Below are 16,978 nucleotides of genomic sequence, written 5' to 3' on the forward strand. Positions count from 1 at the left end.
GACAAGTGGCAAAAAAATCCTTCATTCATTAAAGTAGATTTGTAAAAATATGGAAATAAAGTTTTGGCTCCCAAATTCATCATTAATTTTTTTTTTTTTTTGCAATATGTCATTAAAGTTATAAAACCGACAAAAATTATACCGTTTTAGCAAGCAAATTGAGTGACCAGTTACATTGTTTAGATGTTCATTAGAAACTAGGGACTAGGGATATTACGTGTTAATTAGAAACTAATGGATATCCTATGTTTCGCAGCAGATAGAAATGACCATTTTGTCAATTTATATTAAAATTATGAAATTAAAAATGGTGGGCCCATATCTTTTTTAATTAGAGCGCGCGCGCACACACACACACACACACACACACACACATATATATATATATATATATATATATATATACTATCTTATTATTTTTAAAAGAACTATCTAATGATTTTTGAAAAAAATATCAATAAGTCCATATTTTTTATACCTAATAGACATTTTGAATAGCTCAATGTTTCAATATAACTGGTCCATCTAAGATTAAACAAAAAAATAAAAATAAAAATGTCATTCAACGATTCAGCCACTTCCATTCCCTACGGCTTCAAGTGTTCAATTGTTTCTCCTACTAACTTCCATTCGTCGATCGTCATTTGGCCATGACATCGGCCACCGCCCAGTTGTCCTCTGTTGCTGCTCATTTCTTCCACCGACCACAATCAATCCACATGTTTACAATTAGACCCACCGCCACCCGTACTTTTTACTCTTTCATATTTTCAATTTCATTTACATTAGGAACCATATGTTTTTTAGTTCTATATTCGCCATAATTAAAGACTTACTTTCTCAAATGGAACAAGCACATGTAATACTGCTAATAGATAATAAAATAGTATGCATGTTGATATATTAGTTTTCTGTAATAATCTATGTCAAAATATTATGAGATATACTCAATGATATGTATAACTAACGTAATGTCCAACTGGTTGTCAAAGTTCAAAATCATGGAATATATAAAAACTAGGGCTACCAAAGTAAATTTCAATTAGAAATGTCCATCATTTCTATAATTTGAACCAAACTACCAACGTACTAAATTACATATTGTCAATTATAGAATTCTAGCTAAAAGATAAAATTAATGTTTGTAGCATAAAATATCTCAAAACAAAGGAATTATGTATTGGCCTTGGATTAACTAACAAAGCCAAGTAGAGTATAATCAAATGAGCATAAAACATGTCAAAACAATAGTTCCAATGAACTTAGTAAATCATCGAACACTTGGTGGGCATAAAAATATGGTTGCTTAATAACATAAAATTTACCATATTTTCTTGATATCTTCACTTCGTTTGAAAGCTTCCATAATCAATCATTATATTTTCCATCCCTTTTTATAACTATGGATGCAAAATCAAAAATCATCAAATATCATAAGTTCATCGAGAAATCCCAAATCAAAAGTTAAGAAATCAAAACTTAACAATGTAATCGATTTCAAACTTCAGTCTTAGAAAATCAAATCTTTAGAATTAGAACTTCAAAATTAGAAATTAGAGGATTTAAAATCGAAAAATCGGTATATATTACTCAACAGTGTCTATTGTTTACCATGTATGAATGTTATCACTGAGAAGTCGTTTAGGAAACAACAATTCATTTATTGTCGTTTTGGGAGAATCGAGATATTTATTAGTCAAATAGTCAACATTGTCATTGTAAATGTGTATAATATAAACACGAACAGTCAGTCAAGAGTCTCCAGTAGAATAGGAGTTTATATCTCATACTAGTTTATAACCCGTGGGAACCACGGTTATAATATTAATTAAACTTTATAGTGAAAACTCAAAATTATTAATCAAACATTTTAAATAAATTATTAATTAAAATATATTTTTTTAGTTATATAAAATTATAATTGTTAATTTAAATAAATATATAAATTATATCATCTTATAATTTGTATTAATTTTATTTTAATTTTATTGTAATGTTAATAATTTAATATAATTAGAGTGGAAAATTTAAAATTTAAAATTTAAAATTTAAAATTGAAAATTAATATGTTAATAAATGACATGTATTAATTAAAAAGACTAATACGGTGACACATGTCAAAAGTAAAATAAAATATGTATTTATTAAAAAGTCTAATAAGATGACACATGTCAAAAGGAGATTAAAACTATTCTTTTACTAGGTGTTAGACCCGTGTATTACACGAGTTGATTTAAAAAATATTAAATATTAAATTAAAATGTAAATAAAAAATATTTTTTAATGCACAACTTTAAAATAAGAAAGAAAGAAACGTATTTATTGTAATTTAATATCATATATATGATATTTAATACTTTACATATATAAATATGACTTTAATTTTAAAAATTGAAACAAATTAAAAATTGACAAGTGAATAATATTTATTTTAAAAATACCACAAAGTGACAAGTGTCAAAATTCATGAGAGATTGACGTGTGGCAAAAAAAAACCTTCATTTATTATGAAGGATTAGAATAGGAAGATTTATGTTGTATCTTGTGTCTAAATCAATCCTCCATAAATGAAATTGATACACAGCTCCTTTGAATTTCCATATGGTATCAGAGCATACCTTCTAAAAATCCAATTTTTTTTTCAGATCTTCGTTGTTACTATCAAATGGCTGGTAGTCAACCTCATCTTCTAAATCTTGCAACCACCTCCACCACAAACCAAACTTTTCAGGTTCCTTCCATCTCCATTAAATTGGACCGAGAAAATTACGCCTTATGGCGCACCACTATCATCGCAGCTCTCCAAACTTTTGATCATGAATCATTAATTCTCGATCCCCAACCTCCACCGCAAGAGATTGAAGTTCCAGCCACTGACAGAACTCCTGCCACCGATACTAACCAGCAACCCCAGCTACTCCGGCGACCACTAAACCAAATCCAGAGTATAAGATCTGGAAAAAGCGTGACAGTCTTGTGCTTCTGTGGATTCAATCCACCCTTTCCACCCGAGCCCTGGCTATGGTTACTTGTTGTGTTTCCTCTCAATTGGCTTGGCAGGCCATTGATCAAAATTTCCAAGCCCAATCAAAGGCTACTCGCATGCAATTAAAAGTCCAGCTACAAAGTCTCACAAAAGGGTTAATGTCGATTCTTGATTATGTTGAGAAGAAGCGGTCAATTGTCGATTCATTGGCAGTAAATCTTCATCTGATTAGTGATGAAGATCTGATTGGTTACATTCTTTATGGACTTGATTACATTCTCATGTTGGTTCATCTTATTTGCCAAATGTCCTAATCGTTCCTAAGCTTACCAAAAACCTTCTAAGTGTCTCCAAATTAACTGATGATAATGATGTCTTAGTTGAATTTGGTCATACTCATTGCAATATTAAGTCTTTTCAGGGCAAAACAATCCTCCGAGGGGACAAAACTGATGGTCTTTATCGGCTGCCTTTCAACTCCAATAAAGTTGCACTCTCTGTTGTTCGTACTTCTCTTCATGGATGGCACAGAAGACTTGCACATCCTCATGAACCAGTATTACGGTGTCTAGTTTCCAATTTTCATTTACCTATTTCTTCAAATTAGTTACCCAATGTCTGTCACTCATGTCAATTGGGTAAGAGTCATAGGTTTCATTTGTCTACTTCGCATAAGTTGTCTTTTAAACCTTTTGAATTGGTGTATTCGGATGTATGGGTTCCTTCCCCTGTTTTTTCATTGAATGGATCACTATATTTTGTTTTATTTATTAATGACTGTACTAAATTTATTTGGATCTATTTCTTGTCTCATAAATCTAAGTCTTTGCCACTTTTTTTGCAATTCAGAACCATGGTTAAAACTCAGTTCTAGTGTGATATCAAAAGCTTACAAACTGATTGGGGAGGGGAATATCGCAATGTCTCTGCTTTTCTAAACACACATGGTGTCATTCATCGAGTCACATGTCCTCACACTCATGAAAAAAATGGGGCTGTTGAGAGACGAAATCACATCATAGTCGAAAAAGGTCTTGCTTTATTAGCTCAATCATCCTTACGACAACTGTTTTGGGAACATGCTTTTAAAACCTCCACTTACTTACATAATCGCACCATTACACCTCTTCTCAACTATGATTCTCCTTATCAACGATTATATAATAAAGTTCCTGATTATAATTTTCTCAAAGTATTTGGCTGTTTATGTTATCTGTTTCTGCATCCTTATAACAAACATAAAATCGATTTCAAGTCTCTTCCTTGTCTGTTTATTGGGTATAGTGCAACTCACAATGGTTACTTATGATATCATGACCAATCCTCTCACATATACATTGCATGTCATGTTGCATTTGATGAGGACAAATTCCTATCTGTTTCAGTGTTTGATACCCCTTCAACATTTGAGCCAACTTCCTCTTCAAACTCATCCACCATTCTTGAGTGTGTTGAACATATTCACTATTCACAATAGCTCTGCACCTAGCCTCGATTGCCAATAAACCTGGACCCCTGAATCCGCACCGCAGGTATCTATATCTAGATCTTTAACCGTTCTCAAACAAATCTCTGATCCCCTCAATGAAATACATGGTTCTCCCCCACTTAGGGTTAGAACCATCACAAATTGGCGCACCAACAATCCATTCCACAGACTGTTCTACTAGTAACATAGCACCTACTCTTGGAAGGTGCTACACACGCTCGATAATCTCCCGACAGAGATCGAGCAACTCCAAACGCCCTGAAACTCAGATGAAATCGTCAGGACTTCCCACCATGACTGCCTCTAGTCGTTCAGAATCTTGCACCATTCCATCATCGAACCTCCCAACTGTCCAATATTAGCCCTGACTCTTAGTCTGGAAGTAATGATCTACCGTACCCCTCATCATCGACTCCTCAACCTACGTTCCCATCGTATCACTTGTCATAAGAGTAGAAATCATACTTCCACTCTTAGTACCCATCAAAGACAATAAGGGCCACCGCCCTGATATACTCCTCTTAATCGTCTCAATCCTCTCTGATAACCCCTCCACGTCATACCATTACCTCGCGGCAGACACACTGCCTAGATACTCTGGTGGAAGATCACTATCAATGCTACCCCACAAGGTCCACCCTCAAGCTTAGAAATCGAAACCTCAATGCCTCTTACGCTTCCCCACAGGGAACAGAAATGGCGCCACTCAGGTCACATAAGGCGACATTTCCACTATCGACTAATTGCTTGACTCGGACCGCTATCCTTACTCATCCTTGAGTCTTGCGTTTCCCACTAACATCTCATCATAGATTCCTCGGGACCAACCCGATTTTCCTCTCATGGTATACTTTCTCAAAACTCGAACAGCATGGCCCTCGGGCCCCATACTCCATCGCATCCGATCTCGGTTTGATCATTCATGAAGGAATAACCAGAAGAAGGTACAAGCATTACCTACTACGAATCATGGTACACGAACCACGACACCACCTCTCGATCTCCCAGCAGACATGGTACTCGAACCATGATATCATCTCTCGATCTGCTACCAATCATGGTATCCGAACCAATATATCATCTCTCAATCTGCTACTAATCATGGTATCCGAACCATGATATTAGCTCTCGATCTGCTACTAATCATGGTATCCGAACCATGATATCACCTCTTGATCTGCTGCCAATCATGGTACTCGAACCATGATATCATCTCTTGATCTGCTGTCAATCATGGTGCTCGAACCATGATATCATCTCTTGATCTGCTACCAATCATGGTATCCGAGCCATGATATCATCTCTCGATCTGCTTCCAATCATGGTACTCGAACCATGATATCATCTCTCAATCTGCAACCAATCATGGTATCCGAACCATGATATCACCTCTTGATCTGCTGCCAATCATGGTACTCGAACCATGATATCACGTCCCCTATTTGTCTCCCTAGTACCCTAAGGATTCTTACTTGGACTGCTCACTGATCCGATGTTTTCGGTAGTATGGGCCCTATACTACCGACCACACCGCATCAGTATTCACCCCAAGTCCTCCTCCTTGGATCCCAGATCACAAGTACTCTACTCTCGCTATACATTGGCTACTCTCCAGTAGACCTCTCATAAACTCCTCACTGCTACCTACCTACTCTCAAAGCATCTCATAGAAGCAGTAATCTCCTAGGCTAAGGCATCACAATTCAGGCCACTCTAGTCCTAATATGAGTACCTGGCCTACTCTAGCATGCATAACATTGATGGGTTTTGTACAAACAATCCTATGTGTGCATGCAACCCTATGAACACATAAAGGAACCCTAATATGCCCTAGTATTTTCGAAATACACATAGAAGGTTAGATCACATACCTCTTGTTGCTATATTGCAATAACAAAACAAATCTTCAAACCGTAAGTCTTGAAAGCAAGTACCACAAGTGTAGTACCTCTAATGGCTCACAAACACCACAAGCAAATGAAGAGACAAGAGAGAGAGGGAGGAGGTATGAAATCGGCCCTAAGAACCCTTAGGAAAGCATGGACGATTTCTTATGGCCTTAGGGGTCTTTATATAGGTGTAGAAATTAGGGTTTCAGTCTTTATCCTTATCTAGTTGCTTGCCCACCAAGTAACCATAAGATAAGCCTTGAAAACCCTTATCCTTGGACGATTTCAAGGATCCTTATCCCCTTGAATTCGTCCAACCCATATCTAGGATAACCATTACCCTACATTGTAACTATCACATAATTACAATTCAGCCCCTCTAGTTTAATTAATTATATGTGATCACAAAATTAATTCTTAATTAATTATTGACCAATATTAATTAAACAAATATGATTTCTCCTTTAATATATTATTCTTATAACATATTAATAAATCATAATAACCTCTTTCTCTATTTATTTCTCCAATCAAGTTGCTCTGGTGAAGGCAACCTAAAAGGACCATGCACAATCGGGTCAAGTACTTGACAAATATGGTTACGGGCTTAGACACTAATCCAACAAACATATCATATCAGATCCCATAACACATACATAAGGGTATTTTGGAAAATCACCGTTTGAGCGTTGACTGACCGTACACACTGCTTCCTCCTGTTTTTCCCTTTTTCCTCTTTAGAAAAATTGTTTATTTATTAAAAACTTTCTCAAATCCTCAGTTTGAGTTCAGACACGCCGGAAGGTGCATCCGAATCCCTCAAACCAAGGCTTTGATACCAACTTGTAACTAAAATTTTAAAACAATTTTTCACTTTTTAATAATACAATTTCATTCATAAAATTTCCCAATTTTCAATGTATCACATAACAAATCCATAAAATCACATCCCAAGATCAAATACATTAAACTCCGATGGTGTGTACTGGTCATGCTGGCGCCTTCCCGCGATCATCACTAGGACCTAAAACACATAACACAACAACTGTAAGCATAAATCCTTAGTGAGTTCGCCAAAATACCACATACAACACATACGCCACTCGAGGCTACAATACGACCCTCCGGTTGATGTGTCTCAGCGGGACCCTCCAGCCCCGTAGCTCGTTGGACCCTTCGTCCCGGTCTGTATCGTTAGACCCTTTGGTTCGGTCTGAATCGTTGGACCATATCTCCGGTCTGTACAATTATATAACATACATATATCACATTGCACATAATCTCATACATATACATGGCACATAAGACCCTCCGGTCAACACATAAATACCACTCTAGGTAATGTATAGTGAGAAGACTCACCTCGGGAATCTCGGTAAAATCTCGATATCAGAATACTGCTGTAGCCTTCGCCTAGACACAACAATAAATTACACTAAATAAATGTCTCTTCACAAATTGGATATTCTCTCCTGCAAATCCCTAGAAGGGTAAAAGACCATTCTACCCCTCTATAGGCCCAAAGGCCCAATTGTTGACAAATCCCAAAAGTCAACTGTCCAATTTGACAAGACTCGTCGAGTGCATATGACGACTCATAGATTTAAACCGATGACAAATATGTGATATAAAATTAGGCCAAATGGATAAAGATATTATCAACTAGAAAGTGGTATCGAGCAATATGGTATGGAATCCCTTCAATGCTTGTAATTAGTAACCAACTATTATTTTGGTACAAACTCCATTTGCCTTTGCTAAAAGAACTACAACTAGAACTAGATCTGATGTTGTTGGTGTTCCGAGTACAAGATGATTTTGAATGTTTTTCAAGATTTGAAGTGCTAACCCTCAACAAAACGGTATTATTTTGCAATCAAAAATAAATTTTATCTAATATAAGCATAAATCACGTGAAAATGAATGTAGAAAATTCAAGTAAAGGAGATATGGGAGTTTTTAAAAGTAGCAAAAGTGATACTAATTTGAAGATTACTAGCAGAAAATTGGTATGTTTTTGCCTATTCTTCATAAAACTTGTGTGCAAATTACTTAATACGTTTTGGTAGACTTAATACAGAATGATTAGAAATTCCTAAACTTAACCTTCTTGGGTAAGACACATTATGGAGTCATATTTGGCTTTTAAGCCATTGCCAATGGATCACTAAAGGAATACTAACATGATTGAACTTCTTTGATAATAATTAGTAGACTAATTAAGCATATAATTTTGTAACAAGTTTTGCGAATAGAAAAATGTTGATATTATATCTACATCAACATTCACGTGAAACTATAATTTTTGTATTATGAAAAATACTAAGTTTCACACAATAGTTAACATATTCTCCGGGACAAAGTTATTGTGAACCAATTAGCCACCCGGATGATACTGATTTTAAATATGATTGCTGTTTACAAAGGAGCAATGCAATTATGAAAATTTGGAAACTACTAAAAGCTTTTAATTTATCTTTCATCGTTTTATAATAAATCGATGTAAGAATAATATATATGAACTTTAATTTTGTATATTTGACATAGTTTGTTTTTTTGTAGATTGGCATAAAGCAATGAAGATATTGATTTTAGTCCCAAAGATAGTGTTTTTATGACTTTGGTCATTTATGTACACGATTATTGATGCCGAAATGTTCAGTTTGTTTTGCTATGACTATAAATAAAATTTCGAAAGGTTGGATTGATTTTGCAAGAACAAGTTTTCTCACATAGTTCGTTATATGTTGCTATGTTGCTTCATCCGGACTAAGTTAAAGTTAGATAAGTAAAGTTGTTTTATCTAAAGTAAAGAATAAAGAGGAGAGAAGAATTGAAATTATTGATTTTAGATAAGTATTATGTTTATTTCAAAATCTACGTTAAAGTATTATGTTTATTTTTACTTATCAATTTAATTCATGATTACTTACAAAAAATTCAATGCATTTTTTAAATTTATTAATTTTTTGTGTCTATATAATTTTGTATTTTAATCATACCAACCGTGGTTTCCATGAGTTATAACCTAGTTTTTACATATAAAGTGTTTCTTAGAAACAAGTATGGACTTAACTTTCGGAATGGAAAGATCATTGAAAGTAAAGAAACGTAGGTTGTTATCTTATGAACATGTATTCTTCGTTACCTAGACATGAGTATTATTATATGTTAAATTTCATTAATATTGAAAGTTATTAATCAATTAAAACAAATAACATACAAAATTACCGATAGCTACTTTAAACAAAATAGATGTGAATTTGTATATAATTCATTTGAGAACAACTCAATTGTAATGGAAACCGAGTTAAAAGATACTAAAATGAAGCCAAAACTTGCTTATACTACCGGCTTTGACATTTCAAGTGGTGGAAACAAAATGTTTTGTGGTTCTTAACTGTCTCGGATGACCATATGTAACTTTTATTAATTTATGCATTTATTGAGTTTTTTTAATTTAATTTTCAAGTAATATTTTTATAACGTTTTATTGTTAGATATTTTGGCAATATAAATTTCGACTGTTGTATCTGAGCCTTCATTAAACGCGGAAGATTGTGTACTAACAAACTTTTCAACATCAAGAGCGGAGTCTATAATTTGCACCCATTATTGGGTAAAAGAAGTTAAGGAAGCTGATTACAGACGACATTGATGATATTTTAAAGGAAATTTAGTTAATAACTTTAATCTTCTTGTTTTATTTGTACAAATTATAAACTTGATATTAACTTTGTTTCTTTAATTGTTTTTTATAAATATTGAAAAGACAATACACAACCGAAATTGAAAAGGAAAATAAAAATTGGCTATGAATGAATAGAGTTTCTATGTTTGGATACTTGGTTTTTATTGTTTATGGATGACTTTTTTTTTGTTGTTTACGAAATGATTTTTATTGTTTATTTATTTATTTATTTGAATATCTAACACATAACCTATTAAATCTTATTCTTAAACTACTTATTTGTCCACGACGAGACTTGAATCCCTAATCCCATAAAGAAAAAAGCACATATTTTCAAACACCTTGATATACCACTGGGAAATCTCCAATAAAGTCCTAAAATTTTGGCTCGGTTTATGTTTTAGTCCTAAACTGATTTTTGTTTATGAAAAAGTCCTAAAAACCGGCAAAAGTTTGTATTTTGACCATTTTTGACTGGTTGAAACCGGTAACAAATTAGTTTAGAACTATTTCATAAATTGACCCAAAGTATTATGACTTTTTAGCAAAAACAAAAAATATTAGGGCTTTTGTGTAAACAAAAACCTTATTATTATTATTATTATTATTATTATTATTATTATTATTATTATTATTATTATTATTATTATTATTATTATTAAAAATATAAATAAGTATACTATTTTTTAATTTTGTTATTATTAATATTGTTAATAATACATATAAATATATTTAAATTTAAAAAATATTAAAGACATTTTATAAAGGTGAAGATTGAGCGGATGGTAATGCTTTAAGCATTGAAATCATGAATGTTTGTTTGTATATTCTAACTTTGTATATAGTCATTTCACATTGTTATTTTTAATTCAGAATATTAATATTTAACAATTTAAAAGAAGTTACTGGTTTTTCAAATTGTTTACAAATAGTGAGCGTGTGATATGCGTGTATGTCTTGTGTGTAAGTATTTAAATTACCAACATGTGTGTTGCTCTTTTTCATTACTTGATCCTTGTGGTTTTTTTGGAAACGTAGTAAATATTGTGTGATAAAGCAAAACAAGTTATATTACTTTCTATTAAACAAGATATTTTAATTAATATTTTCTAATTTTGATATGGGCCACCAATGTAAATATTTATTGTGGATCTGTTGGATTTGAAAAGAAATCATTCTACCATAAGAAATTTTATATACAAAATGAAAAATCATTTTATCTTAAACTATTTATACACAATTTTACAAATAGACAACTTCTTTTAAATTGTTAAGTGTTAATATTTTGAATTGAAAACAATAATAAGAAATGTGAAATGATCATATACAAAGCGAGGACATATAAGCAATATTCATGATTTCAATGCTTAAAGCATTACCATCACCATAACCTTCATCTTTAAATAATTTCTTTAATATTTTTTTTATTTAAGTGTATTTATATATACTATTAAAAATATTAATAATAATGAATTTAAAAATTAATATACTTGTTTATATTTATAATATAATAATAATAATAATAATAATAATAATAATAATAATAATAATAATAATAATAAGGTTTTTGTTAGCAGAAAAGTCAAAATATATTTTTTTTCCAAAAAAGTCCCAATATTTTGGGTCATTTTGTGAAATAGTCTCAATATTTTAGGTCAGTTTATGAAATAGTCTCAAATTAATTTGTTGACGGTTCCAACCAGTCAAAAAGGGTCAAAATGCATACTTTTGCCGGTTTTTAGGATTTTTTCGTAAACAAAAATTAGTTTAAGACTAAAACATAAACCGGGCAAAAAATTTAGGACTTTATTGAAGATTTCCCATATACCACTAATGTCAAAATTCCTTTTGTGGTTTTTATTATCAACTAATGATTTTTGTTTACTAGTTGCTTTTATTGTTATGAATGATTTTGTTTATGATTAACATTTTAGGTATATATTTGAATTTAAAATGTGTACTCTCACCATTTGGTCATATTCAGTCTTGGTTGTACCTTATATTTTGGTTCGCTATTCGGTCCTAGAAATGCAACTCAATGTTTTTGGTATCCTTCCATTCGGTCATGGCCCAAAACCTAACTCATCCCTACACCCAATTTAGTCATTTTAATAATTAATCATTTTTTGCATTTAAATTTAATCCTAGGCATTATTGCAATATATATCATTATTCCTTGTTAGAAGTTAATGTTTCAATTCAACATTATATAAAAGTCGTAACAGACGATTGATAAAAAATATACACATCATGTGATATTTGCATATGATTCTATCATATATTTGAGATTGATGGAAAAGAGTCTATCATGTAATCACTCCTATATAAAAACCCAAAAGTTTAAGGGCTCAAATGAAATTTAGTATAAATTAAATTGGGTAGCGTTTGGCGATTTGAAATCGAATAAAAAACTTTTGCCTCTTCTCCGTAGAAACTAGAAAGGCTTCAATGGACCCTTGAGCCGTTTGAAGAGAAGCGAGGCTATTCTGTTTCACGGCAATCCTCCTCCCTCTTTCTCCGGCGTATCTTCTCGTTGACTTGTCAACGCCAACATCTTCATTTTCGGTACGACTCACTGACCTTCATTACATACTCGCATCCAGTTTCCACGAATTGGAGCTTACTGAAGCTACTTATAAACTCTGATGTTTGACTAACTTACATTCATGCTATCTTAGATTGAATGCCAAAACGCTTTGTGGGTATCTTAGATTTTAACATTTTCGAATGTGGGTTGATATTTGTTGACCAGATCCATTTTGGGACAGATTTTGATTCACATGGAATCGCTCTATTTGTTAAAACGGGAGTTGAACATGAACTATGAAGTTCCTGTATAGTTCATTTTCGTGTATAGTTAAGCTATGTCCTCACCTACTACTTACATATCCTCGATCTTTGCAATTTTGGGGATGACGCTCTAAGTAACCCTATAGTTGTATAGAGATATCTTTTTGGACTTCTTCCTACGGATTAAATGAACACTATGCGACTATTTCCATATTCGATGCTATAACATTCATTATTTGATGTAGAATTCCATTTTTATATGATTTCATTTCCTTTTTGATTACTGATCAACGGGGAAACTAATAGCTAATCATTGATTGAGATGTAATATGGTTACATTTTGGTTTAATACTAATCCACTATTTCCTTCATTCACTGCAAATGTCTTTTATTGAAGATCATAAATGAAGAAGTAACTTATATGATGGCTATCCCCCCAAGGTCCTTCCAATAGCTGAACTAGGATTTCTATACCTTAAACATTCATACAAGAAAATGACAAAGTAATTACTCTCAGCATTTGTGAATTCTTAAAAGCTTGAGTGGGGCATTTTGTAGATTTATCAAGAGTCAGGACTTTTCTGTTTGCTTTGAGTTTTGCTTGAATGTTAGTTTTATTTTTTCAGGTATTGCAAATTTGAATATGTTCTGCTTTCTTATCAAATTGGTAAATAATTAACATTGGTTCAGGTATCTACTACAAAATCAGCCAACTTATGGACAAGGATCACAAAAGAGTGCATTATCTAACTGATAGCCATGAACAAGAATGCCATAAGGAAAAAGAATGTTATTTTGAGGTATTTTCTCTTTCATTTTTCTCATTTTCAAAATCTTAATACAAACATGACTTAATCATGTAAGCTATATTTGAGTATTCCTTTTGACTTAATACAGAAAGAACAAAGGCTTTCATACACATTAACAAAATTCATTAGTTATGCTCATTTTTCACAATCGAATAAAATTCATGAAAAATTGTTAATGCAGAGTCCAGGTGTTGAGATTCTTGAAACATCAAACAGAAAGTCAACTCGTTTACAAATGAAGAACAAATTATCATCATGCTCACAAGCTATATTCAAATCTCACAAGAACACTTCCAAATATACAATGAAATCTTCTTCAAAAACAATCCTAGATGGAAACACTCCCATTTCTGATATCAAGATTAATGAAAAAAATGGTGTATTTTTAACAGATACTGCCTCCATGAAATCTTCTACAGTAGTTCCATCTTTTAAATATCATATAGGGGCAAAAGATGGGATTCAGCTTATTGTTGATTTGAATTTAAAGCGATCTGATTGGTTAAGAAGTATGGAAAAAACAGTTTGTGTATGCCAAAATCATTTAAAGCCCAAATTTGAAAGCTTTAGGCAGGAGGTTGAATGTTTAGGAGGCAAAAGTAGTTCAACGGACAAAAATACCCTTTCGGATGCTAGCTTCAATTCTTATCCCCAAAATAAGTTTTCAATTAAATCCATGAGTAATGAAATTGGAAAATCTCTTCCTTCAAAACATCATTGGTCAAAGTTTGACCAAAGCTCAGAATATTTGGAAAATGTGACATTTTCTTCTGAGAAAGATTCGTCATGTTCTAAAAGGGGAAATATATATTTGGAAAATGAGGTATGTTGACTCTTGTAAAGATTCTTATAGGATTTTTGAGTTAAATGCAAGAAATTATAACTTATATTTTAAACCCTTGGGAATTTGTATTATTTGACAAAGGGTATAACATTATCATTCTTACTTTTGCAGGAAAGGATCAATTCTACACAAGGAATTGAAGTGTTAGGGTATAAATAGTCTTCTTTTTGTTTCTCATTAAGTTAATGAGGGCAAATTCGTAAAAAATTAAACAACTAAATGTGGAAAGCTTTATTTCCTTGTGTTTTTGTATTAAGTCGTTCTTTCTGCATTGAGTCAAAAGTATTAAACATCAATTTAGTAATTTTGTTGTTTTAATGAATTTGTTACAGAGAGGAAAATGTGTCTAAAAGAAAGAAAGTTTATCACAAAAGTGGTCAAATTCATGGTCAATCTCATGAAAGAATTTTAAGAAGCACAAAATTATTTGGTGGGGAGATTCTTGAAAGTGGTGGACTTGTCATAAGGCGATCATTTCGTCTTCATTCCAAGGTTTTTAATTTTTTTCTCCTTACAAGTTAATTATAAAATATTATTTTTATTTTTATTTGTTGAATTTAGAATGTACTGATTTACAATTTCTACCTTAAAAGGAGTTCCCATGAAGCATACGATTTAGGTTGTTTGGTGTTTGATGTTATGTTGAAATGATTGATCTTTTTGATTGTTTAAAAATGTTTCAAAGGGTAAAATGGTCATTTACTTCCATCATTAAAAAAAAGTCTTTAAGCTAATTTTCAATCGTTTTTCTTGTTTTTCAGTGATAAATCAGTAGTACTCCAGGCTGCATTTATAAGTAATAGCTTGCACAGATGTATATATATATATATATATATATATATATATATATATATATATATATATATATATATATATATATATATATATATATATATATATATATATATATGCTCCAGACCACTTGTGGATTATTGTAGGTATAAAAGATTTTCTTTATCAAATTAACTGAATGAAAATTTTATAAATAATTATATTAGATTTTTTTTTTCACAGTTGTAACTTCTTGAAATATGGTTTTTGCAATTTTCGTTATTTGAAATCATCGTGAAATCTAGTTTCCTTTTAAAATATTTTAGGTGTTGATGGTAAAACCCAATTCAACCTTAGGTTTGCCTTTCTTACTAGGGACCAGACAAGTTTTTTGGGTTATTTTCAAGATTGAGGATTAAAAGGGCATTTAGGTCTTTTTGGGTGAGATAAAAAATTGCAATTTTTGTCATAGACATCAGTCAATAAAAGATTGTCATGTTTTCTCTGACTTTCTCTATTAAGTAAAAACAGATTATGACTAATGATGTGAAATCTTGAAATTTGTTTGTGCAGGCTGTTACATGATTGATTTGAAGGTGCTCAAGTTTTGTGATTTACACATTTACCCTTACACACAAATAATGAAAATTTATATCACTTTGTTGGAGGTTTGATTTGATGTAGCATTTGTACTTTTTTTCAAAATTTATGCTTGGTTGCTAGGCGGACGATTATAACAATTATAAACATAAACACGATGATATTCACATTTGCTTTTTTTTTTTTTTTTTTTTTTTTTTTTTTTTTTTTTTTACATGTAACGCAATTCGGACGCAAATATAGATTTTATGTCTTCAAATTCCTTTAAATGTTTTTAGTGGGATATAAATTATCCGAACTAGGATAAACAATAAATACATCATAAAACTTATGGTTACAGGAAGATATTAAAACACTACTAGCAAGAAACTAGAAATTATAGAGTTATAAGCCAATTTGAACTTCAATTACCGCATCAAAATTCTTCTTGACCTCCAAATCAAGAACCATAGAATCAATCATAGAATCAAACATAAGAATCTGAAAAATTCTAGAGGACCACCTTGTCTAGCATTGAACATAATTCAAGCAACTGAAAAGCTGTGACCCCCCCCCCCCCCCCCCCCCCCCCCACCCCACACACACACACACACAAACACCTCAATTATTTATTTATTTAGTGTGTGTCTAGAACTCTTCTTTATCCCCTATCTCGGATAGACTAGACAATAGGAAAATAACTTATCAGAGTAATCAAGTCTCAAAATTGTTTAAAAGTTTTCATTTAAGTTTAGTTAATAAAAAATAATAAAAAAATATCAGTGAATTAAAGTCTTTGTATACCAAATACCTTCCAAATATACGTTTTGTTCAAATTAAGATAATTGACTTATTGGGTGGGTTAGTATTATCTGTAATTATGACTTACATTGCATGGACTAATTGAGAAAATGTCTTTGGAGGCTAACTAAGTTTCAAATTTGTTCAAAAAAACGTCATTCAGGTTTAGTCGGTACAAAAAGTATCGGTATCTGTACACATAATATCATCCAAGTGCATGTTTTGTTCAAATTACACCTTAGAGTAATTGTTGCTTAGTTGGCATATTTAATACTTAGTTGGCATATCACCTAACATCTAGGACATTACTCAACATATAACCCCCTTAA

At 31.9% G+C, this 16,978-nt stretch overlaps 1 protein-coding gene across 2 annotated transcripts; it reads left to right on the forward strand.

The window, feature by feature from the left end:
• Positions 1-12,445: 12,445 nt before the first annotated feature.
• LOC145093776 (uncharacterized) lies at positions 12,446-16,038 on the forward strand. Of its 2 annotated transcripts, none has more exons than XM_079032018.1 (6): positions 12,446-12,620; positions 13,536-13,645; positions 13,836-14,477; positions 14,610-14,647; positions 14,831-14,990; positions 15,260-15,344. In XM_079032018.1, exons 2-6 carry the CDS (start codon positions 13,562-13,564, stop codon positions 15,260-15,262), a joined length of 927 nt encoding a protein of 308 aa, XP_078888144.1. In that variant the 5' UTR covers positions 12,446-12,620; positions 13,536-13,561; the 3' UTR covers positions 15,263-15,344. The 2 variants fall into 2 exon arrangements, with proteins under 2 accessions (XP_078888144.1, XP_078888143.1); XM_079032017.1 differs by lacking the exon at positions 15,260-15,344 and adding an exon at positions 15,843-16,038 and having other exon boundaries at positions 12,447-12,620.
• Positions 16,039-16,978: the final 940 nt, after the last annotated feature.

This window comes from Lactuca serriola, chromosome 3, assembly GCF_051521515.1.
Source record: "Lactuca serriola cultivar US96UC23 chromosome 3, Lser_US96UC23_V15, whole genome shotgun sequence".
In the NCBI taxonomy this organism is placed as follows: Eukaryota; Viridiplantae; Streptophyta; class Magnoliopsida; order Asterales; family Asteraceae; genus Lactuca; species Lactuca serriola.